The following is a 26,830-nucleotide window of genomic DNA, read 5'->3' on the forward strand; positions in this document are numbered from 1 at the left end:
CTATGGATAGATCCTGTCATGACCAACCCCATTTACAAATGGGCAAACTGAGGCACAGAAAATGTAAGTGTGCACAAGCTTATACAATTAGGAATTGGCAGAGCTGGGATTCAAACCTGGGCAGTCTGGGTGCCGAGTATGCAAACTATGACCTCCTGGCTCTCCCACCCACCCACTTACGGCTTGAGGTCCTGGTCGATGAGTATGTCATAGCCGTACAGCTCGAAGCAGTGCTTGTCACTGATGATCACCTTCTGCACACTCTGCAGGCTTTTGACAAAGATGTTGTCGATGTCCCTGAAGAGCGTCTCCACTGCCTCGGGCCCGTGTTTGGATGCCAGGTACTGCCGGAAGCGCTGCAGCATCCACTTGCAGCCCTGGGCCCCGGGCAGCCGGGTCAAGAGAGGAGCCTCAGTTAGTCAGGACCTGGCCTGCTAGGACCCCTACAGAATTGCTCTGTGTTTCCCTTAGACCTGGGCAAGAGGGGCCCAGCCCTGAGCCCTATAATTAGGATGACCCCAGGTGTGCCCCTCTTTGAGGGGCAAAAATTCTTCATGTCTAAGAGGACTGGCTATGCAGGACCCCAGAAGTCCCTGCCCACATGGCCTGTTGTAGGCCCCTTTCCTGAGGCTGACTTGCTGAGGACAGACCACACTGACCATGTGTGCATCCCAAGGCCAAGGAGTGACCAACAGGCTGCCATTTTCAGGGGTGTGTATGCACAAGGGCCCCACTGTGTGGGATGGAGCTGGGGAGGGAAGAGAAGGGAACAGGTGTGAGCTGGGGACCTGCTCTCCTGTGTCCCCTTGATCTGGCCCTTGACTCTGAGAAGTCTGAGAATTCTGTATTTGAACCTGGCCTTGCAGGTTATTTTACATAGATAGAAAGATAAAATATATCTGTATGATACATTACATTAATCGATTAATCCATTGACCAATAGAAGATATCTGTCAAGGTAGGAGGATAGGACATATTTTGTTTAGGTGTGTGTTAGTGTGATTTGCAACTTTTAAATACTGAGACACACGATATGTGGGCCTCCATTTGTAGTCCCACCCTGAGCCCTGCAAGTGGGATGGGCAGGCCTGCCTCACTGGTGAACACAGGCTCAGACAGGCCTGTCCTGGGCTCCTTGCCACTCCACCCTCCCCACCCCGACCTGGCCCCAGAGGGCTGTACCCGTGCAGAGCCGAGCCCGGCTTCCTCACCTTCTTTGGGTGGTAGTCAGGAGATGTTTTTTGCACAGCCACGTTGGTGAGGTGAACATCTGGGAGAGGGTGGTGGTCAAGGGTCAGTGTGAACAAAAAGGGTGAGCCCTGCGCCACGAAGTCCCCAGGACTGAACTGAGACCTTGCTTGGGAATTGATGGGGAAGGCTACGAAATAGCTCCATGGTTGTGTGTGTGGGAGCTTTGGAGTCAGATGGGCCTGGATTCAAATCCTGCCTGCATCCTTCCTGGCTGTGGGCTCCTGAAAAGCCATTTCACTTCCCTGGGCCTATTTCCCCACCTTGTAATGGGGGTACATAGCAGTATATTGACCTCACAGGATTTTTCAAAAGGTTAAATACTGTGCCTCTTCCAGTGCCTGGCATAGCTGCTATTATACTACGGTTTTTCTTTTCTTTTCTTTTTTAACCTTTGTGTTATATTATGATTTTTTTTTTTTAATTCAAGAGGAGTGGTTCTAACAAGTAGAGATCCAAATACAGAACAACCATCTCAGGACACACTAGGCTGTCCGTCACTAGAGGGGTCCAGGCTGGGCAGCCACTTTGTAGGAATATTGGCAAAGGGATCCAGCACTGGGATAGGGTCAGGGTGGCCTTGGAAGGCCCAGCCCTGAGATTTGGCCTCTCAGTACCATCACCATCGTCACTACCAGTGACATCAGCAGCACTTTGCAGCTTACAGAGCATGTTTACACACATTATCTCATTTGTTCCCCAAATTATTCCCATCTCACAGATGAGACCATGGAGGCTCAGAGAAGTTAAGTGACCACCATTCAGAATACCCCTTCCTCAACATCTTCACCCCACAGCTAAGCAGGATGGCTTCCCCAAACCTCGTTGTTTGTTTGTTTGTTTGTTTTGAGACATAGTCTTTTGCCCAGACTGGAGTGCAGTGGCGCAATCTCAGCTCACTACAACCTCTGCCTCCCGAGCTCAAGCAATTCTCCTCCCTCAGCCTTCTAAGTAGCGGGGATTACAGGTGCCCGACACCATGCCCGGCTGATTTTTGTATTTTTAGTAGAGATGGGGTTTCACCATGTTGGCCAGGCCAATCTCAAACTCCTGACCTCAAGTAATCCACCTGCCTTGGCCTCCAGAATGCTGGGAGTACAGGTGTGAGCCACCACACCCAGTACCAAACCTCGTGAAATGACCATAAGACCTGACTTTCCCCAGGACTTACTTGGGGCATTTCTCAGATGGGTAGGTAGAGGTTCTAGGTCTCTGACTCCAAGTCTAATTCCCCTAAATGTACGGTTCTTCCAGTTTGTGGTGTATTGAACAGAGTAGGGTGGTTTCAGCCTCTCTGGAGAAGGTGAGTATCCTCTTTAGCATCTTTTTCCTAGACGTCTATCTTTAGAGCTTTTTTTTTTTTTTTGAGACAGGGTCTTGCTCTGTCACCCAGGCTGGAGTGCAGTGGTGCCATCTCATCTCACTGCAACCTCTGCCTCCCGGATTCAAACGATTCTCCTGCCTAAGCCTCCCGAGTAGCTGGGACTACAGGCAAGCACCACCACGCCCGGCTAGTTTTTGTATTTTTAGTAGAAACAGGGTCTCACCATGTTGGCCAGGCTGGTCTGGAACTCCTGACCTCAGGTGATCCACCTGCCTCAGCCTCCCAAAGTACTGGGATTACAGGCATAATGCCTGGCCCAAATTTTTTATGTATTTTTTGCAGAGACAGGGTTTCAACATGTTGCCCAGGCTGGTCTCAAATTCCCGACCTCAAGCAATCCACCTGCCTTGGCCTCCCAAAGTGCTGGGATTACAGACATGAGCCACTGCGCCCAGCCCAAAAATGAATTTTGAATGGACCACAGACCTAAATGTAAGAGGCAAAACTATGAAATTCGTAGAGAAAAATAGAGGAATACGTCACTGTGACCTTGAGTAGGCAGATCTTCTTAGATATAACACCAAAAGCACAGGTGGCAAAAGAAAAAATAGATAAATTCAACTTTATCGAAATTAAAAACTTCTGTGCTTCAATGGAAATTATCAAAAAGTAAAAGAAAACCCACAGAATGAGAAAAAATATTTGTAAATAATGTATCTAATAACGGACTAGTATCCAGAATACATACAGGATTCTTATAACTCAACAATAAAAAGATAATCCAATTTAAGAATGGGCAAAGGATTTGAAGAGATTTATAAGTGGCCACAAGCACATAAAAGGTGCTCAGTATAATTAGTCATCAGGGAAATGCCAATCAAAACCACTGCACATCCACTAGGAGGGCTATAAATGAAAAAGACGGATAATAGCAAGTATTGGCCAGGCATGGTGGCCACGCCTGTAATCCTAGCACTTTGGGAGGTCAAGGCAGGCAGGTCACTTGAGTCCAGGAGTTCAAGACCAGCCTGGGCAACAGGGTGAAACCCTGTATGTACACAAAATACGAAAATTAGCCAGGTGAGGAAGCAAGCATCTATAGTCCCAGCTACTTGAGGGACTGAGGTGGGAGGATCATTTGAGCCCGGGGAAGTCGAGGCTGCAGTGAGCCCAGATCACACCACTGCACTCCAGCCTGGGCAACAGAGCAAGAACTTGTCTCAAAAAATACAAAATAACAAGTGTTGACGAGGATATAAAGAAATTGCAACCCTCAAACAATACTAGTGGAAATGTAAAATCATACAGCACCTTGGAAAACAGTTTACAGGTTCCTCAAAAAGTTAAACATAGAATTATTATGTGACCAGCAAATCCACTCCTAGATATATACTCAAGAGAAATGGAAACAGGCTGGGCGCGGTGGCTCATGCCTGTAATCCCAGCACTTTGGGAGGCCGAGGCAGGTGGATCACTTGAGGTCAGGAGTTTGCGACCAGCCTGGCCAACATGGCAAAACCTCATCTCTACTAAAAATACAAAAATTAGGTGTGGTGGCGCATGCCTGTAGTCTCAGCTACTCAGGAGGCTGAGGCATGAGAATCACTTGAACCTGGGAGGCAGAGGTTGCAGTGAGCCAAGACTGCACCACTGCACTCCAGCCTGGGGGACCGAGCGAGACTCTGTCTCAAAAAAGAAAAAGAAAAAGAAATGAAAACATATGTCCACACAAAAACTTGTACATGAAATTTTTATAGCAGCATTTTTCATAATAGCCAAAAAGTAGAAACAACATCAATGGATAAAATGGTATACCCATTTTACTAAGTGTGATATATCTATACAAGGAATATTATTTGGCAATAAAGAAATATGAAAGGCCAGGCACAGTGGCTCATGCCTGTAATCCCAGCACTTTGGGGGGCTGAGACGGGTGGATCTCCCGAGGTCAGGAGTTCAAGACCAGCCTGGCCAACATGATGAAACCCTATCTCTACTAAAAATACAAAAAAATTAGCCGGGCATGGTGGCAGGCACCTGTAATCCCAGCTACTTGGGAGGCTGAGGCAGGAGAATCATTTAAACCCAGGAGGCACAGGTTGCAGTGAGCCAAGATGGTGCCACTGCACTCCAGCCTGGGCAACAAGAGCAAAACTTGGTCTCAAAAAAACAAACAAAAAGAAATATGAAGTACTGATCCATGCTACAACATAGAAGAACCTTAGAAACAAGCCAAGTGAAAGAAGTCAGATGCAAAAGACTGCGTAGTGTATGACTCCATTTATATGAAATGTCCAAAATAGGCAAATCCACAGAGACAGTAAGTGGCTGCAAAGGCCTGGGAGAGGAGTCTAGGGAGGAATAGGGGATGACGGGTAATGGGTATGGAATTTCTTTGGGGAGATGACAAAAATGTTCTAAAATAGCTGGGCATGGTGGCTCATGCCTATAGTATCCACTACTCAGGAGGCTGAAGTGGGAGGATCATTTGAGCCCATGTGTTCGAGACCAGCATAAACAATATAGGGAGACCCTGTTTCAAAAAAAAGAAATTTTCTAAAACTGATTGTGGTAATGGTTGTGTGGATACGATAAAAGCCATTTCATTGCATGCTTTAACTGGGTAAATTGTATGATATGTGAATTATATCTCAGTAAAGCTCAATATACATCTCAATATATATCTCAATATATGAAGATATTATGGCCAAATAAAGCTGCTATAAAAAATAGGAGAAGAGAAGGCCAGGTGCAGTGGCTCATGCCTGTAATCCCAGCACTTTGGAAGGGCAAGGCAGGAGGATTGCTTGAGCCCAGGAGTTTGAGACCAGCCTGGGCAACATAGTGAGACCAGTCTCTACAAAAAATTTAAAAATTAGCTGGGCATGGTGGTGCGTGCCTGTGGTCCCAGCTACAAGGGAGGCTGAGGTAGGAAGATCGCTTCAGCCCAGGAGATGGAGGCTGTAGTGAACCGTGACTGTGCCACTGCACTCCAGCCTGGGCAACAGAGCAAGACTCTGTCTCGAAAAAAAAAAAAGGAAAAGAGGATGCTGGGGCAAAGTAAGTTACTGGCTGAAGAGGGGGAATAGCTCTCTTCAGATGAAGGAAGCACGGCTCCCAGAACTTCACACTTCACACACTGCTCCTGCCTGCTGTGGAGGAGACAGCAGGCCTCCTTAGGAGCAGAGGAGAAGCAGAGGCTAAAAGAAAGGGGTGAGAGATGGGTCAGCCAACCTCAGAGCCTCCCATCTCTAGAGAGGAACCTAAAACCAGGTCTCAATGGACCAATGGTCAAGTAGCAGAGTAAACATACAATCAAAGTAAATCCACAGAGAAACAGAACTGATTCACTGTGAAATCTTTAGGAGAAAAAGACTTCTTAGTTTAGAAATGATGGTAAAAATCACAGAGGAAACCAATGGACAGGTAAGCCGTCAAGCATCTGAAAATAAAAATGAACAGATGTCAATACAAAAATTAAAAAATCAGTGACCACAGAAAGGATGTGTAGCAAATGCAATAGTCTGTTTCTGTCACATGAAAATCCCACATGAATTAACAATAAAAAGTATGACTGTTTATTTACTAAGTAAAGGATATGGACAAACATAAAAGAGAAAATAAAGCTAGTAGGACCCCATCTGGGAAAAAGCTCAAAGTTCCTAGTAATAGAAGATACATAATTTCAAAGGCATGCAAATGGGGGAAAATGAAAATTGGAAGAAACGCTAATTCTTTTTTTTTTTTTTTTTGAGACGGAGTCTCGCTCTGTCGCCCAGGCTGGAGTGCAGTGGCGCAATCTCGGCTCACTGCAAGCTCTGCCTCCCGGGTTCACGCCATTCTCCTGCCTCAGCCTCTCCGAGTAGCTGGGACTACAGGCGCCCGCCACCATGCCCGGCTAATTTTTTGTATTTTTAGTAGAGACAGGGTTTCACCGTGGTCTCGATCTCCTGACCTCGTGATCCGCCTGCCTCGGCCTCCCAAAGTGCTGGGATTACAAGCGTGAGCCACCACGCCCGGCCAAGAAATGCTAATTCTAAGGCAAAACTCTGCTTCCTCATCAAGTCAGTGGCATTTAAAAAATCTTTTCATTTTGAAAACTTCAAAACTCACAGAATATTTGCAAGAATCATATAATGAATTCCCCTATCTGCTTCACCTAGATGTGCCCAGTCATTTCAGAAATGGCTGTTTAAAACAATTGTCCCCAGGACTGGGGAGTTGGGATGAAATGGACCAGTCAATAGGAGCGTAAAAATATTTTATTTTTATTTATTTATTTATTTTTGAGACAGAGTCTTGCTCTGTTGCCCAGGCTGGAGTGCAGTGGCACCATCTCGGCTCACTGCAACCTCCACCTCCCGGGTTCAAGCGATTCTCCTGCCTCAGCCTCCCGAGTAGCTGGGATTACAGGCGCCTGCCACCACGCCTGGCTAATTTTTGTATTTTTAGTAGAGATCAGGTTTCACCATGTTGGCCAGGCTGGTCTCGAACTCCTGACCTCAAGTGATCTGACTGCCTCAGCCTCCCAAAGTGCTAGGATTACAGGCGTGAGCCACCACGCCCAGCGAGGGTAAAAAGATAAAAGGACTCTTCTGGGAAGCAATCTGGCCAGATGGGCTTGACTCAGTATTTACACCTTTGTGACACCATCCAAAGGAAAAATCTTAAATGCTGTAAAAGGTTTATGAAGAAATATGTTCCTTTGCAGCATTATGTGTCACTATAGCAAGAAATTGAATACTTTCCAAATGCCTGCAGCATGGGGGATTAGAAAACCAGGAAACCTACTCAGTGGAATATTTTTGTTAATGAAAAAAAAAAGTCTACAAGGAAAATACTGCTGATAATGTTTAGTGCAAGAAAAGATTATATTTATACAGTGGGATCATTTATATATAAAAGGTGAATGACAACAAAATTCCCTACAAATGAGCCTGGGAGGAAATACACAAAAATAGTAAGAAGTTTTTGCTAGAAAATATGCCTAGAGAAGGTTTCTCTTCCTTTTTGTACTGTTCTGAATTTTCTGATTTGATTTTCATGAGCTATACCACTTTTATTATAAAACTATATCCTTTCAATATTTTATTATTTTATTATTAAAGGCCTATCCATTGTAGAAACAATTCATAATAGACCTGTATAAAGTTTAAAATAAATGTTTCCTGACCTGATTCTAATTCTCTGCAGTTTTCAGAGTTAATAGATTAGTGAGGCTGGGCACGGTGGCTCATGCCTGTAATCCCAGCACCTTGGAAGATCAAGGTGGGAGGATTCAAACTGTTGAATCAAGGTCACACTCTTGAGCCTAGGAGTTTGAGACCAGCCTGGGCAACATAGCGAGAACTCATTGCTACAAGAAACAAGTTAGCCAGGCATAGTGGCATGTGCCTGTGGTCTCAGCTACACAGGAGGCTGAGGTGGGAGGTTCACTTGAGCCCAGGAGTTCAAGGCTGCAAAGAGCTGTGATCCCGCCACTGTACTCAATCGGAGGCAACAGACAGGGAAACTGTCAATCAATCAATCAGTAAGATAGATTAGTGAATCATGAACATCGTTTCATACTTTTTCTTAAACAGAAACATTCTTCCTTAAAGGCAAAAATGGGAACATGAATATACCAGGTCCTCCATCTTACATTTTGTTTTTCACTTAATCATCCGTTTTAGATACCTTTCTATGTCATGATATTTCGACCTATCTCATTGCTTTCAACAGATGCACAACATCACATAGATGCTTTATCATTCATTTCACCATCCCTCAAGGGAGATTTAAGGGATCAATGGTGATGACTGTATACTATTATATACAGTGTTTCAATGAATATTTTTGTATTGTGTATGTATAGATATACTATATGCAAATACATATTTGAATAATTATGTATAAACTATATATATTATATATAATAAAGTCAGGTTAAAAATGTTTATTATTTTGTGATCCAAAATTATTTTAAAAGTTGGTATGTAATATCTGATGCGAATATGATAAAATATTAATCTGTTAAATCTGGATGGTAAATGCATGGGTTGTTATAGTCTTTCCTGAGGTTTTCTATTTATAGAAAATTATTTTCTATTAATATTTCAAGATTAAAAATTTAAAACAATATAAAAGAAGGGGTGGAAAATGTGTATTTACTCACTGTGAAAACAGCAAAGCCTCATTAACTAGAAACTAGCCCTGGGAGAGGGCTTGATTTGTTTAAAAAGTCCCCATGATGCCCAGAGCTGTGCAAACATTTTTAAGTGGGAGAGGAGGACCACTAACATTTACTGAGAGGTCACTCTGGGCCAGCCACTGTTCTAAGTGCTTTACACGTATTATTTAACTTTAGTTAAAAAAAAAAAGTAGGTGGCAATTAAACTAAACTCGATGACTCGCATATGATAAATGCTTGTTAGAATTACGAAATAAAATGAACGTACTGGAAGTGCTGACGTTGGCAAAATAGAAAAAAACAAATTGCAAAAAATACTCAGAAAGGTCTAATCGCAGTTTCACACGCAGGCAATGCACATGCAACACCTTGGACACATACTCAACTGAATGGGGGAAATTAACGCAGAGAGATGCAAATGGGCTAAAAGCACTGGCTGGGTTGTCCACACCCGAAGCTGAGGAGCGTCACCCCCATTTCCATCTTTCCCATGTGCAAGTCATCTGGTCCCGCCCATTTGCCTCCTAAATATTGCTGGATTGTCTACCTCTTTTCTTTTGAGGCTCAGGCCTAAAGATCTTTAAAACTTCTTCTGATGTGTCTATTTTGACCAGATAATACATTCACATGGCTCAAAAGTTAAAATGCACAAAATGTATGTAAGGAAACATCTCCTTTCTACCTCTGTATCCACTCACATTTCTCTTCCCAAAGGCAACATCTATTTCCAGATTTCCAGTTTCTTTTCTTTTTTTTTTTTTTTGAGACAAGATTCTTGCTCTGTCACCCAGGCTGGAGTGCAATGGCGTGATGTTGGTTCACTGCAAACTCTGCCTCCCAGGTTCAAGGGATTCTCATGCCTCAGCCTCCCTAGTAGCTAGGATTACAGGCAGGTGCCACAATGCCCAACTAATTTTGTATTTTTAGTGGAAATGGGGTTTCACCATGTTGGTCAGACTGGTCTCCAACTCTTGACCTCAGGTGATCCACCTGCCTTGGCCTCCCAAAGTGCTGGGATTACAGGTGTGAGCCGCTGCACCCAGCTTCTTGTCTGTTCTTCCAGAGATGTCTATGTACAGATAAGCAAACATATATATATAGACAGAGAGAGATATATAATTTTTTTTTGAGATACAGTCTTGCTCTGTCACCCAGACTGGCATACAGGGGCAAAATCACAGCTCACTGCAGCCTGGAACTCCTGGGCTCAAGTGATCCTCCCACCTCAGCCTCCTGAGTAGCTGGGAGTACAGGCATGTGACACCACATCTGGCTAATTTATTTTTATTTTTATTTTTTTCAGAGACAGGAGCTCACTATGTTGCCCAGGCTGGTCTTGAACTCCTGGCCTCAAGTGATCCTTCTGCCTCAGCCTCCAAAGTGCTGGAATTACAGGTGTGAGCCACCACATCTGACCAGATATAATTTTTAACATGAACGAGAACATACTTTCAAATACTGTTCTAGATATACTTTGTTTTTTTTCCCAATTAACAATATATCTCGGAAATTGTTTCCTATCAGTACCTAAAGCACTTTCCCCATTCCTTTTTAACAGCTTCATAGTATTCCACTGTATAAAGGAGCCATTCATTTCAATGTTCCCTATTTTTTTTCTCTCACAAACAAGGCTGTGCAGTGAATGACCTTGAAGCCTGTCTTGTCCTATACTGCAGATATGCTTGTAAGATGATAAAATCCCAGAAGGGGAATTGCTGGGTCACAGGGCATGTGCATTTGTCTTTTAACAGATCTTTACCAGATTGTCTTCAAAGGAGTCATACCAATCAATTTACAATCCCGCCAGCAACATATGTATTCTCCCAGCCTCACCAGGACAGTGTGTTATTAAAGTTTTGGTTTCTGCCAATCAGATGGGTGAAAATAGCATTGTACTTGAATGAATGAGTGAGCCAATGACTAGGCACTGAAGAAAGAGGCACATAAAAGGATGCAAATGTTCTCCAAAGGGGCTAAAACTGTCCGACCCTAGGAATATAAGTAGATGTGAATGTTAGGCCTAGCACCAAAACTATCATCAGGAAGAGCAGTTTGCGGTGAGCTGCTCTGAGCAGAGTTGGCCTCTCCCATGGAATCACCCCCACAAAACTGGAAGCTCCCAGAGGGAAGGGACCAGACCTATCTCATATACTGTCTCCCACGCCCAGACCACAGCAGGCATTCAGCAAACACCTGTGGGACAAAGGAGTTCACTTGGGACTGGCCAGAGTGTGGGAAGGGGTAGGTGTGTCGGGGGTGGTTAGGCAGGATCCCAGGATACACTGGTCATCAATGCTATTCAGCGTGAAGCGGGTGTTGGAGAATCGGGCAAAGCCATCCCGGTAGAGCCAGGCCCGCAGTGGGATGTACTAAGGCAGAGGTGGGAACAGAGAGAGAGAAGGGAAAGGGAATATATATAAGCACTCTCACACCGCCTAGCTCTTGCACCTATCGTTTCCTCCACCCGGAGTGCCCTTATGTCTTTCCCAAATAATCCTTCAGGCACCTGCTTTTACACCAGGCTTCTTTGATTCTATCCCCTCCTTTCCCCAGGTGGAGGGGGATACAGAAGGAAATAAAATGAAGGTGAAGTCCAGGAGGACAGGGGTGGAGTCTGTCTTGGACACTCCTGTATCCTGTGCCCAGCAAAAAGATTTGAACATTGGCTGGATGAAGGAATGAATGGGTGGAGGGAATATAGCCACTCCCTGGTTAAGAGAGTCGGCTCTGAGACCAGGCTGCCTGGATTTGAATGCCAGCTCTGCTGCTCACCAACTGCGTGACCTTGGGCAAGGTTCACAACCTCTGTATCTGTTCTCTCATTATAAAGGGAGGATAATAATAGAACCTGCCTCTCTGGGTTATTAGGAGGCCTGAATGAGATAAAACCTGCTAAGTGCCAGGGCTTGGTACTTAGTAGGTGCTCAATAAATGTCTGCTGTGGATGACCGAATGAATAAGGAAGGGCAGAGAGAGGGCAAATCTAGATTTTGGGGCATATAAGATGGTAAACCTCAGACAAGTCTCCCTGCCCCCACCCTATCCCTAGATGACCCTCGGGGATCTGCCAGGGAGAGATAAAACCAGACAAGCTCACACAAGCTGCCCCCAGGCCTCTTCCCCCCATCTCCCTAGTCTAGCCACCCTTTAACCCCTGCTGGAGGAGGGCCCCCACCTTCGTTACTCACCGACATCACCAGCACATAGACACGCAGGTCAAACTTGCGGCCTGTCAGGCAAGGAAAGAATTAATTTGTGCAACAAATATTGATCGTCAGACATTGTGCTAGGTTTTGGGAAAATAGCAGTGGATAGAGAGGAAACCCCGCCTTCACGAAGCTCCCGCTGAAACTACACAAGCGGCTAGGCACAGTGCCTCATGCCTGTGATCCCAACACTTTGGGAGGCTGAGGCAGGAGGATCGCTTGAGGCCAGGAATCCAAGACCAGCCTAAGCAACATAGTGAGACTCTGTGCCTACAAAAAAATTAGCCTCGCATGGTGGTGCACATCTGTAGTCTCGGCTACTCTGGAGATTGAGGCAGGAGGATCGCTTGAGCCCAGGAGATGGAGGCTGCATGAGCTATGATCGTGACACTGCACTCCAGCCTGGGTGACAGAGCAAGACATGGTCTCAAAAAAACAACAAAAAAACTGCACAAGGTATAAAGAGAGAATAATGGGAGGTGGGGGAGGGGTGCGTGGGGGTCAACTTGGGGGAAAGTCTTGAAACTCCGTGGCCAAAGACCCCCATGGAGAGTGGTGACCTTCATGGAGAGAAGGTGCCTGCCCAGCCCAGAGTGGTGCAGGACCTTGGGCAAAAGGAACTGCAAGAACAGTCTGGACGGGGAAAGAGCTTGGGCCAAGGGCAGAGTGGAAGGAGATGAGGTCAGTTAGGCTGGCAGAGGTCAGGTCCCATGCAGTTTTGGGGTTTTGTCTCACAATCCATGGGAAGCCACGGAAGGGTGTCTCCTCCCTCTGGCTGCCACATTGGGGTGGAGTGAAGTGGGCAGAGCAGCGGCAGACACCAGTGAGGGGGCGGGCGTGGTTGTCTCGGAGGAAGAGGATGGTGGCCAGGCCCGGGGTGGAGGTGAGAGGAGTGGCCAGACAGATTAAAGAGCTTGTGGGAGCTTGGTGAGAACCAGATGTGGCGGGGGAAGGGAGACACACCCAGAATGGCTCCTGGCTTCTAGCTGTGTCCTCAGTGGAGAAGCTGAGGCATGGTGGAGGGATGGGAGGGCAGTATTTGGGATGTGTTGGGTTTGAGTGGTTGGCAGATGCCCAAGACAGATGTCACAGGCTGCTGGACATAAGGATCTGGGGTTCAGGGGCAAGGTCTCGGCTGGGGACAGAGAGCTGGGAGTCACTGGCCTTTGGGTGGTGTTTAAGCCACAGACAGGATGGGGTCACTATGGGGGAGAGAGAAGTGGCCTGGGGCTGCCCCCTGGGGAAGGTAATTGCCAGAGGACAGTGGGAGGAGACAACTGGCATTAACACTATTGCAGTGATGTCAGGCATGCCTGATGTGCCTGTAGTTCCCAGAGCCCGAGTGAGAAAAGCAGATGTTAGCCCACCTGGGGAAATGCGCCAAGGTTGCGGGGAGGAGGCTGGGTTCCACCTCAGGGCCTTTTGCCCTTGCGATTCCTCCTCCCTGCATTCCTCTCCCTCCAAATCTACCCACAGTGACTCCCAGTGGTCACTCAGGTCTCAGCTCACATGTCCACCTCCTGGCCCCCATGTCATTCTCTGTCCCATTACCCTGCTTGACTGACTTCATAGCACCCAGCACTGCATGGGACTGTCCTGTGGTTTGTATTCTGGTTTATTGCAGCCTGCTCATCGCGGGTGTAAGCTCCAGGAGAGCAGGGTGGGGGGCAGCCAGTATTCAGGGCAGTGCTGCCACCAAGTAGGTGCTTTATAATATTTGTTGGATAAATGCATGAATAAGTTGGTTTTTAAAGGAGGAGAATTTTCCTGAACCAAGAAGGGAGTGGAATGGACATGCCAGGCAGAGGGAACTGTACAGGCAACGGCTAGGAGGTGGGAGACTGCAGAACCCATCTCTTTCCATGCATCCCTTCATGCCTGGTGTCAGGCTGGGCCCTTGGCAGGCTGCTGGTCAAAGCTTGTTGACTGACTGTTTGATGACCATGCAATGGAAGAGCAGGAGCAGAGACAGCCATCTCACCTCCTATCAGGTAGGGATTTTCAATGTAACGCTGAGCCACATAGTTCTCCACGGGAATATCATCTTTCTGGTTGTCAGAGCTTCTTGTGTCCTAGTTGTAATAATAATAATTGAACATTTATTTATGGAACATTTCCTGTGTACTAGGTATTGTGTTAGACACTACTTTGTGTAGCTCATTGGATCTTTAAATCAACCCTATCAGGTAAGTACTAATGTTATTCCCATTTCACATAATAGAAGCTGAAGCACAGAGAGGGAGAGTAACTTGTCCAAGGTCACACAGCCAGTCAGTAGTGTTGCTGGGATGTGAACCTACACGGTCTAGGCCCAGAGCCTGTGTTTAACCTCTAGACTGGTGCTGCCCAGTAGGGCAGTCACTGACCGCAAGACGCCATTTACATTTACCTTGATGAAAAGTAAATGAAATTACATGCTACAACATGGATGAAATTCGAAGACATAAGCCTAAGTGAAATAAGTCAGACACAAAAGGACAAATATTGTCTGATTCCACTTAGATGAGTACCTGGAGTAGTCAAGTTCCTAGAGATAGAAGGTAGATGGGGGTTGCCAGGGGCTGGGGAGAGGAGGGAATGGGGAGCTTGTGTTTAACAGTTACAGAGTCTCAGTTTGGGAAGATGAAGCATTCTGGAGATGGACGGCGGTGGTGGTGGTGGTTGCACAACAATGTGAAGGCACGTAATGTGACAAAGCCACACACTTAAAAGAGGTTACAATGGTACATTTCATGTTACATATTTTACCACAATTTTTTTTTGAGAATGCGTCTTGCTCTGTTGTCCAGGCTGGAGTGCAGTGGCACCATCTCGGCTCACTGCAACCTCCACCTCTCGGGTTCAAGCAACTCTTGTGCCTCAGCCTCCTAAGTAGCTGGGATTACAGGTGAGAGCCACCACGGTTAATTTTTGTATTTTTAGTAGAGACGGGGTTTCACCATGCTGGCCAGGCTGGTCTCGAACTAGACCTCAAATGATCCGCCCACCTCAGCCTCCCAAAGTGCTGGGATTACAGGTGTGAGCCACCATGCCCAGCCCACAATTTTTTTTTTAATTATACTTTAAGTTCTAGGGTACATGTGCACAACGTGGAGGTTTGTTACATAGGTATCCATGTGCCATGTTGCTGTGCTGCACCCATTAACTCGTCATTTACATTAGGTATATCACCTAATGCTGTCCCTCCCCCCTCCCCCCACCCCATAACAGGCCCCAGTGTGTGATGTTCCCCTTCCTGTGTCCAAATGTTCTCACTGTTCAGTTCCCACCTATGAGGGAGAACATGCAGTGTTTGGTTTTCTGTCCTTGCGATAGTTTGCTGAGAATGATGGTTTTCATCTTCATCCATGTCCCTACAAATGACATGAACTCATCCTTTTTATGGCAGCATCATATTCCACGGTGTATATGTGCCACATTTTCTTAATCCAGTCTATCACTGATGGGCATTTGGGTTGGTTCCATGTCTTTGCTATTGTGAATAGTGCCCCAGTAAACATACGTGTGCATGTGTCTTCATAGCAGCATGATTTATAATCCTTTGAGTATATACCCAGTAATGGGATGGCTGGGTCAAATGGTATTTCTAGTTCTAGATCCCTGAGGAATCGCCACACTGACTTCCACTATGGTTGAACTAGTTTACAGTCCCACCAACAGTGTAAAAGCGTTCCTATTTCTCCACATCCTCTCCAGCACCTGCTGTTTCCTGACTTTTATGATCGCCATTCTAACTGGTGTGAGATGGTATCTCATTGTGGTTTTGATTTGCATTTCTCTGATGGCCAGTGATGATGAGCATTTTTTCATGTGTCTGTTACCAGCCCACAATTTTTAAAAAGGATATGAAATTATAAATCCAGTCCTCAGTCACACCAGCCACGTGGCAAGTGCTCAACATCCTGCATGTGGCTAGTGGTCACCGCATTGGAGAGCACAGATATCCACCATTTTCATCCCTCTAGAAAGTTCTGTTGGACAGTGCTGCCTACACCACCCATGGGCCCCCGAGGACATTGCTCCTTCTCTACCTGCCAGCCCAGCTCTGGAAGACAGCAATGCTCTCATGCATCTGCACAGCACCTCGCAGGCTGCAAACGCCTCTCCCACCTATTGTCCCCTTCACTCAAAGACAAGGGTCACACACTTGATGGGGTGACACAACAGCCCCAATAATGGCAGGCAGCACTGGCTCTCAGGGTAGACCTGCTTCACCCACCATTGTTCCCCACTCAGCTGTGTCAAGACAGAAGCAGCCAGGTCTTGCCTTCCTGGGACCCGGGCCCAGCCCTACCTCCACTCACGTGGCTGCCAGAGGGACTGACAGTGCTCCAGGCAGGCTGGGCCTCCAGGCTGCTGAGCTCTTCCCTGCAGTGCCCTGACAGTTTCATGGGAGGAGTCAAGACATTGAGCACTGCTGTGAGCCTCCTGGTACAGCAGGGGCTGGTCCTATAGGATTTTAGCCATCCTGCTCCTCCCACCCACCCTGCACCATCGTCACCGCTCAGGTTTAGAGGGCTTCGGTCATTTTCCCAAGACCACACAGCTGCTGAGTGGGAGAGGCAGGATTTGAACCAGGATTTCTACTGTACTGTGTCTTGGGACAAGAATGGATTGGGGTTGGGAGGGAGCTGCCCCCGAGGCTCAGTCTAGGCCCTGAGGAAGAATCAGCCAAACTCTCCCCAGCCATGTGAGCAGGAGGCCCAGATAAAGAATGTGCATTGAGCGCTGAGTGCCAGGCACTGTGCTGGGTGTGTGGGTGTGTGTGAGAATGTGTGTGTGTGTGTGTGTGTTTGCTTATTAGCTCACTGCATCCTCAGCAGGTACAATTACCATCCCCATTTACTGGGCACTGACAGGTGAAGTAACTTGCCCAAGGGCACACAGCTATTGAGTGATTGAGTGGCAAAGTCAGGCTTTGAACCTGGACAATCTGGCTCTGGAGACCCTGCTCCAATGGGCAGACCTGTGAGCAGAGTTTCTCCACCAGCCCTCTGAGCTTTGATGGCAGGAAGGAGTGGCCCCTCCTGCTGGCAAGGTCAGAGGAGGGTTCAGGGAGGAAGGGGGAAGAGGCAGGCTCACCTTCCTCCAGTCCATGATGTCCTTCAGCCTGCGGAAGAGGAAGATGCCTTTCCCCTGCGACCGGGCTACCTGGGATGGGATGGGGGCAGAAAGCCAGCTCTTAGCTCTGCGTGGTTCCTTCTTGGCCCCCGTGGCTGGGAGCTCTCGCCAGCATATCTGTCTCTTTTTCCTTATGAGCCCCCAGCTCTCCCCAGAGGAAGGCTAGCTGAAGGGGCTGGAACAGAGAAGGTGCTAACCCTGGCAGAGGGAGAGAGGGAAGGGAAGGGAAGAGGGAGACTGACTTAGCTCATAAAGATGTACATTTGCATGAATAATGCAAAAGAACAGACAATTAAAAAGCCATTTCTAACAGTCCTGGGAACATATCATCCAAATCTTTTTTTGGAAATCAATTTGCCTTCCTAATTAGGGTTTGCTTCGGCTAATACTGAAATCAGCCAGCCTTTACTGAACCCCAGCATGGATAATTCATAGCTCCACAGAGTCTAGGGGCTGAGAGAATGTTTGATCTCATATGGAGTGGTCCTCAACAAAGGCATTACTCCCCTTCTAGCATTGTAGAAGGACAACAGTCCTCCTACCTGGCCTTGCACACTCACAGTGCCTAGCAGCTCATTACCTCCCCCCACCCATGCCAAACACAGCCCATTTTGTTACAGGATAGCTTTGTTAAGTAGTCATCCAAAAGGTATATATGAAGTGCATACTGTATGTCGAGCATTAAGGAATAACCCAGACCTCATGGAACGTTCACAGCCTAACCTGTGTTGAGCTAAAACTGGCCAGTCTGGCTTTGGCTTCTAGGACCTCCTAGAACAAAGCTGATTCCTGGGTGCCAGAGGAGTCCTTTAGGTATTTGCAGCCACTAAGCAGATCCCCCAAGTCATCCTACCTCCAGCATAACTGCAAACTCTCATTTCCTTCTGTTCTCCTCTGAGCGTGGCCCACCTGGCCCACCCGAGGCTCTCTGTACAAGATAGGGGCATGCAGGGCTGTCAGGTGTGGTTGTACAGGTTGTCTACTGCACAAAGGGCCCCTGCTCCACCTGCCATGCTGTGCACCCTGGTTCAGGGTTGTGTGTGCCCAGAACACTGGGTGCCAAAAACTCTATGGAGCACTGGTGATGGCTCAGGGGCAGCCAAATGTGCACAGCAATTTTAGAAAGCAACTAATCAGTGTGCATCAGGAGCTTCCAACAGTTCACGGCCTTGCAAAAGACTTGAACAGGCATTTTATGAAAGAAGATTACCAGTGTAAACATACAATAGGTTGGGCACAGTGACTCACATCTGTAATCCCAGCACTCTGGAAGGCCGAAGTAGGAGGATTATTTAACCTCAGGAGTTCGAGACAAGCCTAGGCAATGCAGTAAGACCTTGAGACCTCATTGCTACTAAAAATAGCTTTAAAAATTAGCTGGGTATGAGAGTGCACCCCTGTAGTACCAGCTATTTGGGAGGCAGAGGTGGAAGGATGACTTGAGCCCAGGAGATCAGGGCTGCAGTGGGCAGGGATTGCACCACTGCACAGCCTGGGCAATAGTGTGAGACCCTGTCTTTAAAAAAAAAAAAAAAGAAAGAAAAGAACAGGCACTCAACTTCATCAGAGGGTTCACCAACAGAGAAGTGCTAATTGACAGAACAAGAGCACCGTCATCTCGTCATCTTGGACAAATGTGGCCACTTTAAGTGCCAGCTCTCTTTCTAGCCTCATGCATTCCAAGGAAATCACTTCTCTTCTAACTACAAGCAGACAGAAAGAGCAGACAGTAAAACACAGATAAGAGCTCGGGCACAGAGGGAGGTGGGGGGAAAGTCTCTTGGGTAACTGCCAAACTTCACCCTCATACAATGGGCCCCAGTAAAACAATGGATCTTAATAAGCACATTCCTTTCCCTTCAGGTGCACTAAGATAGGAAAGCTAAAAGCAAATTGGGGGATATGCCTGCAGCTGCAGAAAGATGTATGGGAACAGACACACAACTCTCCCTCCCAGATAAGCACAACAAAGAGACACAGAAGCAGTCCAAGCCTCTGATAAATTCTCCCACCCTGAATCCTTAAAAACTCTTAGTATGTAAGAGAGTGTGGCTCTGACCTAACTCAGCCAGAAGGCTCCTCTCAGGTTTGTTTTCTCTAAAATAAACCTGTCTTGATTGGCAAGCCACCTTTTGTGTTTCTCTCCCTTTTCTTTAATTCTTACACTAATGAAAATCACAATATGATACTACTACATACTACCTGAGAATGGTTAAATTAAAGACAGATAATACCAACTATTGTTGAGGATGTGGAGAAACTGGAACTTGCACACACTGCTGGTGCGAGAGTACGTTGTTTGGCAACTGGCAGCATCTGCTAAAGCTGAACATAGGCATCCTCTATCCTATGTCCCAGCAATTCCTCTCCTAGGGACCCACATGACAGAAATGTCTGCACATGTCACCATGGACACGGCCCCAGACACCCACAGCAGCACTATCATAATAGCTCCACCCTGAGACTCCCCAATGGATGAATATTTAATCAATGGAATAGCATACAACAATGATAGCTAATAATGTACAATTACCCACATCAACAGAATGAACTGCAAAACATGTCAAGGGAGAGAAACCAGACACAAGGTAGTCATCCTATAAGATTCCAATTATATAAAGTCCAAAAGCAGACAAAGCAAACCTATGCTGTTTAGTGCCTTGGGGGGTTGTGAGTAGGTGGAAGGGGGCCTGAGAGGGCTGCTGAGGGGTCAGGAACGCTCTGTTTATGACCTGGGTGCTGGTTATTTGAGTGGATCCACTTTGTGAAAATTCATACTGTGCCCCTATAATTTGGCTACTTTTCTATATTTTATTAAGTTTCAATTAAAAGGTATCTTTTGAGGTTTATATGCTTTGATCTAGGAACCCCTATCCCCAACCCTGTTGGCTGCCTTCCCTATGGCCACTTTCCTTCCTCTTCTTCCTTGCTAGCAAAGCCCACCTCTCATGAGGGAGGCTGGAAAGGCCAGATGTAGGTTTTCCCAGCTTTCCTTGCAGTTGGTGGAAACCACATGACCAGTTTTGGCCAATCAGACCTAAGGAGACATTTGCTCAGAGATTCCAGGAAAGATGTTTCTCCTTGTTAAAAATATTAGAGAAGGAGCTGGGGAGAAAGGGGATCAGGAAGAAATGTCCTGGCCTCCTTCCTTCCTTCTTTGAATGCCACAGTCTGTGGAGATGATGCCTGTGATAGCAGCAGCCATGTCACATCCTTGAGGTGACAAGTCTGATGACAAAAAGCCAGCACACAGGATGCAGGGTGGGTGGAGAGAAGGAGCCTGGGCCTCTAGTGGCATCATCGAGCACATCCCCAAACCTGGATCTGCCTACCCTCAGCCTTCTTGTTCTGTGAGATAACAAAATGCCTTTATTGTTCGGGCCATTGTCAGTAACTTGACACGACTGTTCCAGGAGGTGCCTTCCTAGGGGACTAACCCCAAAGAATGAAAGATGAACCGCCTGCATGGTGTTACATCGGGGTTGGTGAGATGGAAATCACCTAATACCTAGCTCCAGCAGATGGGAGTTTCCAAAAACAATCATGACAATATTTCCAGTCCCATATATTCTCCAGAACCCTGTAAAGAGGTAAAGTCAGTGTCCCCTCCCTTGAATCTGGAAGCGTCTCTACTAATTGCCTATGGCAGAAGTGATTTGTGAATTCCAATGCCAGGTCATAAAAGGCAATATAGCTTCCGCCTGGCTCTCTCTTTGAGGATGTTCGCCCTCAGAACCCAGCAGCCATCCCGTGAGGAAGCCCAGGTCACAGGGAGAGGCCCACCTGGAAGGCAACTGAGTCTTCCAGCCCACAAGCCTGGCTGAATTCCCAGCCAACAGCCAGCACCTACTTGCTAGCCCAGCCAGTGAGCCAGCTAGGAAGGGGATCCTCCAGCCCTCAGTGGATGCTAGAGCATAGATGAGCCTTCCTTGTCAAGCGCTGCCCAAGCTGGGGGCTCATGAACTAAATAAGGCATGATTGTTGTTTCAAGTCACTATGTTTGGGAGTGGTTTGCTACTCTGAAATAGATAACCGGAATACGAGCTTTAGTAGAATGGTTCATAACAACGGCAATACCAGCAGCTAATACTTACCAGGTGTTTACTCTGTGCCAGACGCCATGATTTATACACGTTACCTCATTAAAGCTTGAAGAAAAACACACACCCTTTGACATAAACGTTAATGTTATCCCCATTTTGCAGCCGAGAGAACCAGTGAACAGAGAGCAAACACATTGCTCAAGGTCACCCAGCTAACAGGTGACAAATCTGAGATAGTTAAATCTGTGCTACACAAACCTGGGGCTCATATACCTCTTGAAAAGTGCCGGGGATACACAGAATCACATGATAAACCCTGCTACTTCTGGGGGCAGCTCTATTACTTGGTGGTTTGGGAGATAAATATTTTAATATTATGCTTTTTTCTTTGAGACAGGGTATTGCTTTGTCACCCAGGCTGGAGTGCAGTGGTGCCATCTCAGCCCACCACAACCTCTGCCTTCCGGGCTCAAGCACTGCTCCCACCTCAGCCTCCTGAGTAGCTGGGACTGCAGGTGGGAACCACCACACCTGGCTAATGTTTATATTTTTTGTAGAGACGGGGTTTCTTCATGTTGCCCAGGCTGGTCTCGAACTCATGGCCTCATGTGATCCACCCGCCTCAGCATCCCAAAGTGCTGGGATTACAGGCGTGAGCCATGGTGCCCAGCCATATTATGCTTTTTATAAAAAGATATATTTTTTATTGGAAAACACTATTTGAATGGGTTATCAGAATGAGCCATAACTTTTTGTGCCAGCTGTAGCCACCCAAAGTCCTTGTCCCCTTGTCACCCTGTGCCCTGTCGCTGGGTGCTGCATTCCTCACGCAGCATTCATCAGGTGTGGAATACAGCCAGTGGTCTCCCATGCAGCCATGCCCTCCTCTCCTCTGCCAACAGAACCCATTTGGATCAACTCCTCCCAGTGGTCCTGCCCTCTGGGGCGGTCTGAGCCCTCATGGTGATTGCCATGTGATTGGTTCAGGCAGGGGCCAGCAGGATGCTAGGGGAAGCCTGCTGCAGGGACTTCTGGGAAAAACGTGTCTTCTTCAAAAAGGACATGAGGCCAGGGCATTCCTTTATTCCCAAGGCAGGGGAGGTGTGAAGAGGGAACTAGGAGAAGCGGCCAGCCTGCTGGGCTGGGAATTGGTGGGGCTGTTAAGCCACCTAATAAACCATCCCTGGAGTCAGCTTTTCTTCATTAAAAAAATTCCCTAGCGTCTGTAAACTTAAATGAAAAAACTTTTTTTTCATCTTTATTTTCACTAACCCCTAACCAGATTTTCACATTTCTTTTCTTTTTTTTTGAGACGGAGTCTCGCTTTGTCACCCAGGCTGGAGTGCAGTGGCGGGATCTCGGCTCACTGCAAATTCAGCCTCCTGGGTTCACGCCATTCTCCTGCCTCAGCCTCCCAAGTAGCTGGGACTACAGGTGACTGCCACCATGCCCGGCCAACTTTTTGTATTTTTAGTAGAGACAGGGTTTCACTGTGTCAGCTAGGACGGTCTTGATCTCCTGACCTCGTGATCTGCCCGCCTCAGCCTCCCAAAGTGCTGGGATTACAGGCGTGCGCCACCACACCCGGCCAATTTTCACATTTCTTTCTATTAGGAATGCAACAAATCATAGGAGTGTTAGCCATGCCCGTGACTTTGCCATCAAAAGAGATCACAGTGATTTCGACATCACATTACAATTGTTGCAGATATCTCAAAATATTGTTTATGCTCCTCCTGACTTTGAAATTATGGTAGCTGTGGGGCCTGCTGTTAGATCCTCTTTAATTGTTAATGAAAAGCACACATATTTCTATAGCACAAATAATTTTGTAATAGCTTGTGTGGTGGCCATGACAATGCACCTTGCAGGACTCCAACAGAGTAACTGACTGAGAGTGCCAGTGGCTTCCAGTTGAGGTCTAGCTGTGTTTGCCAGGGTGTCTTGCTAGGGCTGCTCCCAGTCAGTGACTGAGCCCCAGGGTATATGAAGACCGGCCATTCCTGAGAGACAGGGGACTCCTGACAGCCAACTTTGGCTGAGGCCTCCCAGGGGCCTTGATGAACTTTCCAAAGGCTGCTCAGCAATAGAAACTTCCAACCTTCCTCCCTCCCTCCCTCTCTTCTTTCTTTGCTTCCTTGGAGGCCTGACTTCTCTCCCAGCCTCACCTGCTAGCTCCCTCTCCATTTTTTCTCACCAGCCAAACTGTTTACTTTTGTCTTGGCATCCGTTTCTTGGGGAACCCAGACTAACACAGTTTGATAATGGGTTTTCAGTATAGTTGCCTTCTTTTATAATGGAATGTACTGTATTTTATGTTTTTAAAACTACAATTCTTTCATGGGTACATACTTATCTCCAAACTCATTAAGCTGTCTACATTAAATACGCACAGCTTTTTGTATGCCAATTACGTTTCAATGAAGTGGTTAAAAAAATACCACTATTATGTGATAGGTTCCACACATTTCACCAGATGTCAAAACTGCCCATGGCATAAAAACAGTACAGAAGTCTTACCCTCTTGTTTAAGCTACTGTTATTTGGATTTTCTATTATTTACTGAGCAAAGCATCCCGACTCTTAGAAAGCTTCAGTGAAAAATTCTGAGAAGCCCTGGTTGGGGTAAACTACTGTGATGGAATGTTAAAATGTGGCTCTTCCTGGCTTGCAGTTTGGAAATAGGCCCCCAAGGCTGAGAACAGCCCCCTGGTTGCCAAGAATGCACGCTGCCGTGTGTGAAGTGTTAGACCAGCTTGGTGGACACAGGGTGAGCAGATAGATAGGCCCTGTCCCTAAGCAGCTTGGGGGGCACACAGAGAGACTGACTATCCCTGACAGCCAAGCGGTCGCCTCCCCGCACCACGAGGCGGGCTGGAGCCACAGTGGTCCCATGACCTGTGTCAGTGTCCTGCCCACCTCCCCACCAACCCTGACGGCCTGAACTGCTGGCAGGGGAGAATGCCTCCATAGGAAGAAAGTTAAGAGTGATGCAATGTTTACACTGGACTTTTAAATGCCAGACCCAAGAGCCTGTTCTTATATTCCCCTAAAAGCTCCAAGATGGGCTGGGGCTCTGGCCTGGTGGGAAGAGGGTCCCCACAGGGTGGTGTAGAGGGGATGATGCTGCCTGCTCCCTTCTGAGTCCTGGGCTGCTCTGCTGCCACTGATGAGGAAGATGAAGGCTCGGCAGACACCAGGAAAACAATGCAGAGGAGATGCCCGAGGGCTGCCCTGTAACTGGCTGGGCCACACCAACTATGCGAAAACTTTTGCCTGTGGGTGGGCAAAGATCAACCATGTCACAAAGACAGGCCTTGTGGGAAGAGTGGAGGGATTCAGGGGACTCTTCTCCCTCTATTCTCCAAATTTAGGGCAATGTTCTGTTTTTAACACTCTCTCCTCCTGAAAGGAATCCAAATAAGGTCCGGGAATTAATACTCAAACCCAGTAGTTCTCAGAAACTGTGGTACTCAGACCAGTAACACCCTCAGAACTCAGCGTGATGGTTAATTTTATGTGTCAACTTGATTAGGCTATGGTGCCCAGTTGCTTGGTCAAATACTAGTCTAGATGTTTCTCCGAAGGTATTTTGTAGACGTGATTAACATCTACAATTATTAATTTTTTTTTAGATAGGGTCTCACTCTGTCACCCAGGCTGGAGTACAGTAGAATGATCTCGGCTCACTGCAGCCTCAACCTCCTAGGCCCAAGCAGTCCTCCCACCTCAGCCCCCAAAGTAGCTGGCAGTACAGGCACATGCCACCACACTCGGCTAATATTTTCGTATTTTTTGTAGAGACTAAGTCTTGCTATGTTGCCCAGGCTGGTCTCAAGCTCCTGGGATCAAGCGATCCTCCCACCTTGGCCTCCCAAAGTGCTGAGATTACAGGCATGAGTGACTCACCTGGCCTGCAATCATTAATTTTAAGTTATCACCCTTGATAGCATGGGGCGGGGCTTCATTTAATCAGTTGAGGGCTTAAGAGTAAAAACTGAGTTTTCCTGAAAAAGAAGCAATTCTGCCTCAAAACTGTAACATAGAAATCCTGCCTGAAGTTCCATCCTGCTGGCCTGCCCTGCAGATTTCAGACTTGCCAACCCCCACAATATTGTATGAGCCAATTCCTTAAACACACACACACACACACACACACACACACACGCACACGCACACTCTAATGCTTTCCTTTCTCTGGAGAACCCTGACTACTATACCTGGGAACTTGCTAGAAATGCAAATTCTCAGGCCCCCACCAGGCTGACTGAATCAAATACTCTGGGGTGGGCGGGATGCTTGAAAAAGCTCTTCAGGAGATTCTGCTGCACCCTCAAGTTTGAGAACCGCTGCTCCACAATCTCGATACTCAAAGTGTATGCACAGACCAGCAGCACTGACATATCCTGGGAGCTGGTAGAAATGCAGGTTCCCAGGCCCCACCCAGACCTGTGAATCAGGCTCTGCATTGCACCAGGTCCCTGGATGCTGCACGGGCACTGTAGGGTTTGAGAAACACTGATCTAGTGCTTTCCCAGGGACAGAGCAAAGGGATGGTGTTTCCTGGACTCTTGGAAATAACAATGAAAATGGTCAGTTATCAGGCACCTAATGCCAAGCCCTTGATATAATTTGTAAATTCATGTGTCGAATGTGTGTAACTTCACTGTATTCTCTCACAACCCTGTAAGGTAGACACACTCATTAATTCCATTTCACAGATGAAGAAATGAGCCCAGAGGGACTTAAGGGGGTCGAGTGACCTGCTCAGGGTCATACAGCTTGTAAGCAGTGGACACAGAATTAGAACCCACACCAGAAATGACTAGAAGCACAGAAGCGCCCACTCTCCACCCCTGAGACAGGGTGCCTCGCAATTTGGGAGAGAGGACACAGACGCACAGACACACAGAGCCAAGATGCCTCCTCTTAATTACAGCTGTAGCTGCCGTTGTGTCTGCTGCTAACAAAGGCTGTGGGCTGGGAATGGAATCAATTTAATATGCAAGTGCTGTTCCCAATTAGCACAAATTACCATTTGTCTGAGAGGATAATGCTGGGAGCTGGAATCCACCCTGGTAGGTCACAGCACTCTGTGCTCATCAGCCTAATCCCTACTGCTCCAGCCACGGCCTTCCTCACTGCGCCTTCCCTGGACACCAGAGAGGCAGGATGGGCCAGGGGAAGAACCTGGGAGGCCTGGGTACACCCTGGCTTCGTGCCCATTGGGAGCATCCATTTTTTTTGTCAGCCCCATGTCAGTTCCCCCTCCAAGCACCTGTGTTATTGGCTAAATCTGCATCAGCCAACACCAGACACCAGTCTTCAGCTCCACAGGAAAGGGCTGCTCCCTCCGCCCTCCTACTCCCTCCCGGGGGCCTGGAACATTCTCAGGCCTGGAAAACAGACGGCTTTGATGATGCCATTCAAGGCTACAGTGGCATGTGGCTTTGTGGTGAGTGACAGTTGTGGCACCAGAAAGGGCTGAGTGATTGGTAGGTGGGCTGTTGCCCTCACCTTTCTTCAGTTTCTTTTTCTTTTTTTTTTTTTGAGATGGAGTCTTGCTCTGTCGCCCAGGCTGGAGTGCAGTGGGGCAATCTCGGCTTACTGCAACCTCCACCTCCCAGATTCAAGCAATTCTCTTGCCTCTGCCTCCCAAGGAGCTGGGATTACAGGCACCCACCGCCACACCCAGCTAATTTTTGTATTTTTAGTAAAG

General features: G+C 47.2%; 1 protein-coding gene across 1 annotated transcript in view; it reads right to left on the minus strand.

The window, feature by feature from the left end:
- TTLL9 (tubulin tyrosine ligase like 9) overlaps positions 1–26,830 on the minus strand; it is a 73,940-nt gene that overhangs the window by 7,933 nt on the left and 39,177 nt on the right. The window contains 7 exon segments of the mRNA XM_030825406.1: positions 181–377; positions 1,212–1,270; positions 10,389–10,400; positions 10,904–10,934; positions 11,930–11,970; positions 13,929–14,019; positions 17,030–17,098. Coding sequence (XP_030681266.1) covers positions 181–377; positions 1,212–1,270; positions 10,389–10,400; positions 10,904–10,934; positions 11,930–11,970; positions 13,929–14,019; positions 17,030–17,098 — 500 coding nt within the window.

Source organism: Nomascus leucogenys, chromosome 13 (assembly GCF_006542625.1).
Source record: "Nomascus leucogenys isolate Asia chromosome 13, Asia_NLE_v1, whole genome shotgun sequence".
Classification (NCBI taxonomy): Eukaryota; Metazoa; Chordata; class Mammalia; order Primates; family Hylobatidae; genus Nomascus; species Nomascus leucogenys.